Here is a 10359-nt window from a genome sequence, read left to right as displayed (position 1 = left end):
TTTTACTATAAGATAAAGAAAGAGAGGGGGTTAAATAACTTAAATTAATTTCATTAAAATAAAACCTAGTTTTCTGAATATATATATATATATATATATAATTCCCCTAATGATATTATTGACAAATTGTCTTATACTGAAAAGTGTAAAAGCATAGCATGAATACTAGAAGAGGAAGAAAAGTGTGGATGTGAATGAGTCAAAATTGTGGACGGAAAATGGATTGGTGATTTTTTGTTTTTGTCCTCCAATATATTCGTTTAAGACGACCTTTAAAAATGATGGCAACTTATCGCCACTAGACATATCAACGGGCATTAAGCAATCACATTAGTTATAGACTTTAATAATTAGTTAATTTTTTACGATTAAAAATTATGGTAAGACAAGTTAAAATTGATTTCTCCCAATTATAATTCAGGCACTGATGAGTGTAATGCCATCTATAAGCAGCATTCAAAGCCAGTCAGATAGTTTTTCTCAACATCTGCAATATAGCTTCAGGATCTCTTATCTCCTCCTGGCTTTCTTGTGATTCATCATTCCCTTGTGTAAAATCTGCAGTAGTGTATGTTCTAATTCCTGGGCCATGTCCTCCAGTATCCCTTTCCCTTCCTTGCTGTGCTCGCCTGACTTCCTTTTGATGCTCAGTTAGTTCTAACCTCCTCTTTTTAAAACTTAAAGGAGGTGATTCTTTTAGTGTATCCAACACTAGTTCCACCCTCTTAGAGCTCCTGTTATGTTTTGCAGAGACCCTATATCCCTCTAGAGCATCATTGGCTTCGTCATGAGAATAACATTTTTGAAGACATGGTAGGCTTCTCTTCTGGAGTTTTAACCTTCCATTTCTGGATAACTTGTCCAAAACACAAAGCAGACTCGAGGGGAAATCCAAAATAATTTGCTGACCAAACGTAGAATTCCAAAAGTTGATGGTTGGTTCTGAAATGGAGGGGTATGGGTGATCAAGAGTTTTTTCAAACAGAGGTTCATGAAGTTTGAGTAAAGCAGAACCAAAGTTGACTGGTGGTTTACTTCTTCTTAAGCAGCTAAGAATTTCTGTCCACAGAAGTTGAAGTTGGTCGTTTGTTCTTTCATCCTGCATTCCCATATTTGATAGCCATTGAAGCAGTGGGCAGGAAACATTCTGCAGTCAAGTACATGGAAGATTACAGGCTGGTTTAATAGAATGAAAATTATCAAGTAATGGAGGTTCTCTGCAAATTAAATCAACTTAGCCCCAAAAACAATAAATGAATGCAATGAAAGACAAAGGTAAACGGAAGTCTAACTCAAAGAAATAAGATCTACTCATGGTACTGCTTATCAACAACCCATTGATTGTCAAATTGGTTTAAGAAAGCTTAATAAAAGTCATCAGTCACTAATTTCTTTTGAATGCATCCACTTTATACAGTTCCCTTTCCCGCTCTCTCAGATTAAAAGGCCAATCATAATTGAGCCCTCTATCATTGAGTAATTAGGAGTAATGAAGTAATCCCTCTTCTTACCCATTGCAGCATATAAGTATACATGAATCACAGAAGCTACTTGAATGAACTGATAAGTAGGAATAGGAGTAACAAACCTCGAGAAAATGAAGAATATCTTGCTTCCAGTGAAGGCAACTAATAAAGCATGCCAGTGCAGAATACAGCCTGTGATTTATGAAAAAGTGAGAGTCAAGCAGAGTAACCTATTGAACAACCAAGCATGCAGCAGTTAAAAAAAAAAGCATGCATGCATTGCAGCAGAGTATTTATATTTGACTGACCTTGAGGTCCCAACAAAACCAGGCAGTGGGTCTCTAACCATCTTTATCCTCAATAAATTCATATACCTGAAATGCCACAAGAAAATGATCAGCGGCAACTTAGATTTACAAATCCCTTGGTTTTGTACATGGCTAAATGCTTGAAATACCCATTTAGAGTAGGTTAGTTAATACCCAAAGGTCATGTTACAATCAAAACAATATTCATACTTGTTAAGTAAAGCAGAAAAATACATATCAGGCAGTCAATTACTTGAATAAGTTGTTATCATAATCTCAACATTCTAAATTTTTAATAACTTCACCCTAGAAAGAGAATAGGCACCAATTTATAAAATTAAGCACAAAAGAAAAATATGATGAAATGCCAATGACATTGCTTTTTTACATCCCCAACTCACACAGGATGGGTGCAATTTCATTGTTATCAAGCTAATGAACAAGTAAATTCATGTTGAAGATGCACTTTTTCTTCCATTCAACTTTTATATCAACCAAGGATATGAAACAGATACCCAGAGGCAGAGAAAGAAAGACAGAACAATTATTTAACAACTACAAATGCATATCATATTGTTACAAAACATTATCAAACTTACTTGGCAACAAATTTTAAGCAGTTCTTTATGCAGCACAATATTTTGCTATCACAGTCAAATTTACTTCTGTCCAACTCAGAAACTAATTCCAAAGTCTGAATCTGCTCTAGAATGCATATCAAGAAATTGCCAGATAAATGAAGGATGCCATGATCCACATCCTTGCATGCTGACTCCAAATCAGTGCCACTCTCAACCATGCCACCATTTTCATCAAGGCAGTTGCTTAACAACATGCACAGATCCCCAGAGAAATTGGTGGCTGATGAGCATCCAAAGCCTAAAGCACTAAGAGATCCATAAAGTGATTTCCAGGTTTGAATAACCAGTTCAAAACCCCTCTTTCTTTCTTGTGATACAGGATATTTATCCAAAGAGGCACTATTGTTTGACAAGGTCATTCTTGGAACTTCAGAATGTGCCACGATGGGGTAAATTAAAAGATGGCATATGGAAGAATATACAGTGCTGTCGGACAAGGCTTCCTGTAGTGACTTGCAGTTTGCATCAGATACACAATAGTTCAGACTTTGAGCTAATGATATCCATATGCTTAAGTAAATTGGTCGAACGTGTCTGTACAACAAGTCAATACTGGTGAGGAGATTTTCCAGGAGATCACTTGAACAAAATATAAATTTAAAATATTCACACATCCCTTGTGAAATGTGGTCTGATTGATGGGATTTCTTTGTTAACTGAACCATCATATGGAAGTACAGTGCTATCAAATAAATCAATGGAGAAACCTTATCCATATAAGAAATACAACCAACACCCAGAAATTTTAGATGTTTCTTATGATCAACTGATTGCATGTCCTCAATGTACTTTAAATCTAAAGAAAACTTGTACAGAGGAGATCCCAAGATAGAAGGACCTAACTCCTTTGTGGTAGCATCTATAAACTGAATGGAAGTACAATAAACATCATAATTTTCATCGACATCTGAGCATAAATCTTCACATACTTTCTTGATGAACTTTAGTAATGAGTTCAAACACTGCATAATACCATCATAATCGGTAGATGGACTTTCCACATCCAGTTTGACTCCCTTCAGAATATATATGAATAACTTCAAGGTAGTATTATAAACATGACTTCTATGATCACAAGTGACAGTTGGCCTAGATGCTTGATGGATGAGATGAAAAATCATATTCAGATAAAAGTCCAATTGATTGATATTCCATGGCATCCATCTAATTAGGTGTTGCTTCCAGGAACATTTTCCAGATAGAGAAGGTCCATTTTCAGATATTTTGTGGCTTACCGGGCCAGTTGACTGGTAGAAGACATCCATACACTTCTGTGAAATGCTATCACTAAGCAGATCAAGGCCCAAGTTCCATAAGCAGATGCTATTGCTATTAGGTCCATTCTGAAATATTGCTTTAAGTATAGGCTCTAAAACCATTTTTATCACTGATGGTTCATTGATAGAGATATCAAGCTTATGTAGCAAATAACACCACGTGTTCAAGCAGGATGAATGAACAGATATATCACATTTACTGGACATGATGCCAATCAGTGGAGTCATTATTAGCTTTATGCTTTTTAAAAACCCATTTGCTTGATCATCACAATTTTTCCTTCCTAATGAATGCTGTTTCTCGAGAGAATTCTCCTCAGCTGATTTACTTTTCTCAGAAACAAATGTTGGACAGTGAACAAGAGCATCAATAAGACCTTCCCAAGCAACCTGCACATAGAACACTTGAAAAGGTCACATAAGCTGATAGGCAGCAATAGGAAAATGATGATAACAACTATCTCTATGCATTAGTCTCGGAATGTCGATCAAATTTCTTTAAGCCACTTTCTGTCATGTACTCGTGACACTTCAAATATTAAACAGCTTTACAACCTAAACGTAGTTTATCCTTGTTAATCATGGATGAGATGAAACAGTAACTCATATGGTACCTGTGTAGCAATTTGAATTTGAGGGTCAAGATCTGTAAATGTACGTTCAGGAATTTTCAGCATATCATTAACTAAATGTCTATTCCTTGAAGCATAGGATCCAAGCATTCGGACAAACCATCCCCATGCATGAATAGCTTGAATCTTCATACCATTATCTAGCAAATCCTTCATCCCATTGAGCAATTTTATCTTCATATCTTTGACAATAACCTATTGAAAAAAAAAAAAAGGTAAGTTGACAAGGAGACCTAAGAGCACAAGTTTAAACTTCAAACCACCACCATCTGAACCTTACAGAACAGGTATAACATGTCATGGACATGATATTAATTTGTTTTGTTTTCCATTTTGCAATACCACAAAAGAATAATTTAGATAAAAATGTAGGCAGCATGGATTACAAGTAGCCACTAAATTACAAGCCTGCCTAGACAAAATATTGTAATTCATATCATTTGCATAAGCATAAGCACATAAAAAACAATAGTCTTTATAGCTTAAATAGCCATAATATAATCATGCCATGCCACTAGAGTACAGAGCCCATCTCTTTTTATCGAATATCACATAAGGTTTTGGTACCTTAGAGAGATCCAGAGAAGGAGGAATGACTGTGGATCTGATCTTCAACAGGCACCTTTCTGAGGCATCCCTCCCCCTCTTATCTGTGCTGATAAGTCTCCTGTATATTGGAGGAGCCCATATATGGGATGATCCTTTCATTTGCTCACTTAGTTGACCAGAAAGCTTCATTACAGCCTGTCATCCAAAGGTTAAAAGATAAGTATCAAAAGAAAACGGTACCCCTAGAGATGAATTCGACAAATAAATATGCAACAAGATCCAGACCATTACAATCAGCCAGGCATGCATAAAAGAACATTTCATGTTAGTCAGTGGTTAAAAAAATGAACAAGATGCTAGTATAACATTAACATTGTTTACATAGGCACAGTTTTTCTTTCAAGGTTATAGTGACAGCTGACAACTGACAAGACATATATCTAGCAATAATGAGTAAAAAAAAGTGATAATTTTGATCCTCTTTGTAATATAATTTAAGAAGAAAAAAAAGTCCATCAAATTGGTAAGAAAGTGGTACATTCTATTAAAAAAATCTAGAAGGAGCAATTGGCTAATCTCTAAAGCATTTAAAAAATGACTAGAAGTGTGGAGTTAACTGTAGTTCTTTAGGTACTTTTAGAGCTATTCTGTAAACAGAATTAAAGCTTCACCTTGGTGACTTATGCAACTGTGTTGACTTTTAATACAAATTTTTATTGCGCAGCTTATTGAGGTTAAATTCTAATTCTAATTGGAAAACAGCACCAAAAACAGCTAAGGAACAACCTACAAGTTTTGTCCAATTTTATTTGATCATGTATAGCACCCAAGTGCTAAGGAGAGGGAACTGTACCTGGGTAGCTTCAAATGTTGTGGACAAAGAACCCATAGGATTGTCTAGGGCATGAACAATTGCCCGTAACAAAGAAGGAAAGTGAGTATCAAGAAACGATGCACCTAACTGTTGGACAGACAAGCACCATACCCCTAAATTACAAGCAGACTGCATCAATAGTTAACGAAGTTAATGTAAATACAACACATAAAAACTGTAGAACAAGTGAAAACGCTTATCAAGAGTGAAATAACATCAGACTAGCCTTTAATTTTGTAGTAGTAATAAGTTTGGGCAATGCGCCCAACACCAAATTGGCATCATCCACTGCAAAAGCAAGAGAAAATCAGCTTCGCAGAGAAAAAGAAAAGAAAAGAAAATCGGTGCATGTTTGAATTGAAGTTAGAAATGTTGTGTGCATGTTTCAATGCAAATCCAACGGATAAAAGTAAAATGAAAGCAAAAGCAAGGTTCTGATCCTTTCACAAAATTACTTTCTGTCTCAAAAGAACTTTTTCACGTGAAAGCCAAGCATGCACTCGATAGGTTGAATAACATAACAGGGAAACAAGATACCTCGAAGGATGGAAACGACGGAGGGATGATAAAGCATGAAGCCCAAACACTTCAAGGCTTGTGTGGATCTAACAGACAGATAAATACAATAATGAAAATTCTAACTATACAGAAGAAAAATAAAGAAGTTAAAACGAATGAATGGTGAGAAAGTGGAAGTTGATGCTCACATTTCTTCATCGTGGTCGTTGGAAATGTCGGAGACGATGGAAGAGATTATGGATTGAGAGGAGTGAGCGAGGGATTCAAGCGAAAAAGGGTTGGCGCAAGAATGTTGCTGAAATTGAAAGAGTGCTGAATAGCCCGAGGATTTGTTGAACTTGTCATCTGAATAAATTAAACTATGGATTTCTTGGATCTCTTCTGACATTGTTTTGAATTTTTTCCTGAACAAAGAAAGGAAACCCCTCACTCACTCGCACAACCTCATCAGCGTCACCGATGAAAGACGCAGCCAGAACCAATCCTTCGCGCCAAAACCCGGTTTCGCGGTAAAGCCCTACTGAAAAAATCAATGCTTTCAGAATATTTTTAATTGCTTATTAATATTATAATTTCTTAATGGATAATAATATTTTTTTAATCAAAAGACAAGTACCGATTTTATAATAATTGAGTTAAGCCCACTGCTTATGAATAATAATATGATAGTTTTAAGGAGTGTTTGTATTTCTATATAATCAATATTTCTAAATGAATACTTGATGTTTTGTGGGTTCCTCACTTTTAAAGTTAAGGTCTCATTTTAGTTTTTTTAACTTAAATTTGAAAATAAAACCGATTGAATAAAATGAGTTTGAATTTTTTAAAAAAATTAAATTATTTTAGCTCTTTTTTTAAATAGAAAAAAAATATAGTTCTATTTTATATTTTTAGAAGTTGAATTACCAAAAAAATAATAGTCTTTATCGATATTTTCTTTCACTTTTTTTCATTTTTCACATTATTTTTTATTTCTCTTTAATCTCATTTGTTTACTTGTAGTCTTTGTCAGAAGAGATAAAATGGGTTGGCTTAATCAAAATATATCTAATAAATGTATGAATATACTTTAAACTTTAAACTCAGATTAAATTTAAATCTTTTTAGTAAAATCCAACCATGGCTTGATCTAGTCCATAAAGTGCCCACGCAAATTGGGTTTCATTGAGCTTAGCGTAATTTAGAAATACGAATTGAATTTGTCATTTTTTGCTTAACTCGGTGTAGCTCACGATTAATTCTACTTGAACCCAGATAACTAAATATAGGGCCTGGACTTCAAATTTTGAGTAAGAAAAAATGGGTTTGTTCAGCCCACTTTGACCCTAGTAAGCACGCAAAAATGGGTTTTCAATAAAATTGGGACTCATTTTAGAAGCTCAAATTGACGAGTTTTACATAGACTTTTCGGCTCAAGTTATTATTGCCTATGACGTGCACCGAATTTGTAACTTGTCTGACCTAAACATGTGAAATGTAGAATTTGGACTTAATTTGAGTTTTTTTGGTACAATTGAATCACGGTCTATTTTGGCATAGCTTATAAAAGTCCATGCAAATTGGCTTTTACTATACTTGGGGCTCTTTTAGAAAACTAAATTGAATATAGATTTATTGGTTCAAACTATTATAGTCCTTAATCCAGGTGAAACCCATTGTCTTGTTTGATAAATTCTACGGCGTTGGCCTTAAAATTTGAACACAAGTTAAATATAAATTGTTTTAAACCTGTTTGATTATGGCCAGATTTGGACTTATCATGCAAAGTTAAGCCTTCATCTAACTCGAGTCACAAATTGAATTATGTCTCATTTATTCCCCCCCAACTGAGTCTCAGTTTGTCTTACACATAATCTCATGTATGTAGGGAAGGGATAGGAAAAAATGACCATATAACATAAATTCCTTATCACGAGTAAAAATTAAAATATACCCTCCTCACTACCTACTACCCTAATACCCTCTCAATGTTCCTTTATGTTACATGCTATAATATTCACATGATTTGTGTAACTATTGAAGTGTTTTATTTCTTCGGTGGGAGTCATAAAAAAATATAGGGATAGTGGTGGACTGGCCTTACGCACAAATATGTTTTTTTCTTATTGTAGTAGATGTTTATTGTTTTTCGGGACTTTCGTACGGGTTGTTACGTTTGTACATACCTCATGCATATTTATAAAAAAAAATTAGACAAATTTTAATCCTAAAGATATTTCAGTAATTATAATATGTTCCTAAAAAAATAATGTCAAACCAAAGACATTATTTTCAATTATTCATGGACATATAAAAAACATTTCCCAATCAATTTAATAGTTAAACTTATAAATATTTGAAAATAATATTTCAATGTTATATTCACGGAAATAATATTCTTGTGACTAAAAAATTATTCGTCGAATAAAACGACCCTTGGTAGAGCTCCACGTATTCCTTCTTCCATTTTAGACACAAATAAACTTACTTTGAAACTACTTTCTCCAACTTTTATCTTTTAAAATAATTAAATTATCACATGAAATACAAGTCTAAAATCATCCCCCCTCATCTTATATTACATTTTTTATTAATTAAAAACTCTTTTCAAACAAGTTTCTTACAAAACATATAATTTTCTAGATGTAGATGATTCTTAAGTATATATCAATATATATAAATATAAATCACACAAATACCGTATAAGTGGATATATAGGAATTCAAATGTGTTAAATCATTCGTGTTATGATCTTTTACCTCTTATGCTTTCTTGTCCCTTCATTTAGCTTATGTTACTTTAGTTAACTTATAATTTGTCACGTGTCAAAATATGTTCAAAATTAACACTATAACTATAAGTGTAGAAAAGTATCCGTCAATGAAATTGATTTAAAGAAAGAAAACGAATTAATTTAAACTTAAATAACCAAATTAAAAAAATGACAGTGAACCAGAAAAATATGTTTTAGTCTAACGTATATCAAATTCTTGTTAAATAATGTTATTAATATTCAATGACAAAATAATTATTCGTAGTTTAAAATATATTCACTATATATCTCACAATTTAGTTATTATGTCATTTAAGTATTTTAAGAAAACTTTTTTTTTTACTTTTAACTTTTATGTATTCGTAGTTTAAACAGTTTTATATTGATATCTAATGAAAATTCATTATTAATATATTTTTTAAAAAATATTATAAAACTCAATAAATAAATTGGATAATTTATGATCAAGTTACGGTATTATAAAGTGTAAGCTCATGACAATGTACATTCAAATATGGATGACAAAGTGTAATCAAATTCTAGGGGAATTGAGGGGTTTAGTTTTGTTAGTTGAATAAAGTGTGTGGATTGTTGTAAATTTTTTATACCCACAAGAGAAATGTTAAGAATATTCACACTTTTGAACATTCATTATTATGTTATTATTTGAAATTTACTGAGAGACAAAATTTTAGATGTCTCACATTATATCTGATTCTTTCTTCTAATTTTGTAGTTCTTAATAAATTTTAATTAATTAAAAAATGTGTAACCGAAGGAGTACAATAGAAGATGTGTCCATGACACTTTTCAATGGAGATGGGAAGGGTATTATTATTTTTTTTGTTGACCATGAGATTGATATATAATAGCTTATACCAAAAACTTTATTAAGAGATTTGTGAGTACATATAAAATGAATATTTTTCTTTAATACAATTTGTTTCATACTAAAAGATTAATCAAAATTTAAATCCTAACTTATTTGATTAAGAAACATAAGTAACTGCTACTTATGTCAACCTTTATTGGTTGGATGCAGATACTATAATACTCACTCTACCCACACACATACTATATATGTAACGAGCTTTTCACCTCTATCATGCAGTTAAAACTTAATTTTAATCCACGAGTGATCATAACGTTTTGATTCTTTAATTGCTAACATAAAATTTAGTATATAAAACTTAAACACACATATAAAATTTAGTATAAATATCAAAGCATGATTGGACCCAAAATTAACTGAATAGGGAACAATCATCTTAAGGTTATGTTTGATTTCTTTTATATACAATGGAAAGATAAAGAAAAAAACATTTGGATGATTTTAAGTAT

The 10359-nt window shown here is 32.7% G+C and overlaps 1 protein-coding gene across 1 annotated transcript; it reads right to left on the bottom strand.

The window, feature by feature from the left end:
- Positions 1 to 307: 307 nt before the first annotated feature.
- On the bottom strand, positions 308 to 6778 carry LOC114392626. Its single transcript, XM_028353828.1, has 10 exons — positions 6455 to 6778; positions 6285 to 6352; positions 5974 to 6035; positions 5727 to 5876; positions 4892 to 5068; positions 4307 to 4519; positions 2374 to 4082; positions 1775 to 1840; positions 1589 to 1658; positions 308 to 1147 (listed from the first exon to the last, which is right to left on the bottom strand). The coding sequence occupies exons 1-10, from the start codon at positions 6652 to 6654 to the stop codon at positions 467 to 469; spliced, it is 3396 nt and encodes a 1131-aa protein (XP_028209629.1). The 5' UTR covers positions 6655 to 6778; the 3' UTR covers positions 308 to 466.
- Positions 6779 to 10359: the final 3581 nt, after the last annotated feature.

This window comes from Glycine soja, chromosome 17 (genome assembly GCF_004193775.1).
Source record: "Glycine soja cultivar W05 chromosome 17, ASM419377v2, whole genome shotgun sequence".
Taxonomy (NCBI): domain Eukaryota; kingdom Viridiplantae; phylum Streptophyta; class Magnoliopsida; order Fabales; family Fabaceae; genus Glycine; species Glycine soja.
This window is presented reverse-complemented; position numbering and strand designations above follow the sequence as displayed.

Bases quoted from the DNA above. Each gene is read 5' to 3' on its own strand.
- LOC114392626 (XM_028353828.1), bottom strand. From the start codon at position 6,654: ATGTCAGAAGAGATCCAAGAAATCCATAGTTTAATTTATTCAGATGAC. The intron at 6,353-6,454 runs GTGAGCATCAAC...TCTGTCTGTTAG, and splicing joins AACGACCACGATGAAGAAAT to ATCCACACAAGCCTTGAAGT. The intron at 4,520-4,891 runs GTACCAAAACCT...TTTTTTCAATAG, and splicing joins CTTCTCTGGATCTCTCTAAG to GTTATTGTCAAAGATATGAA.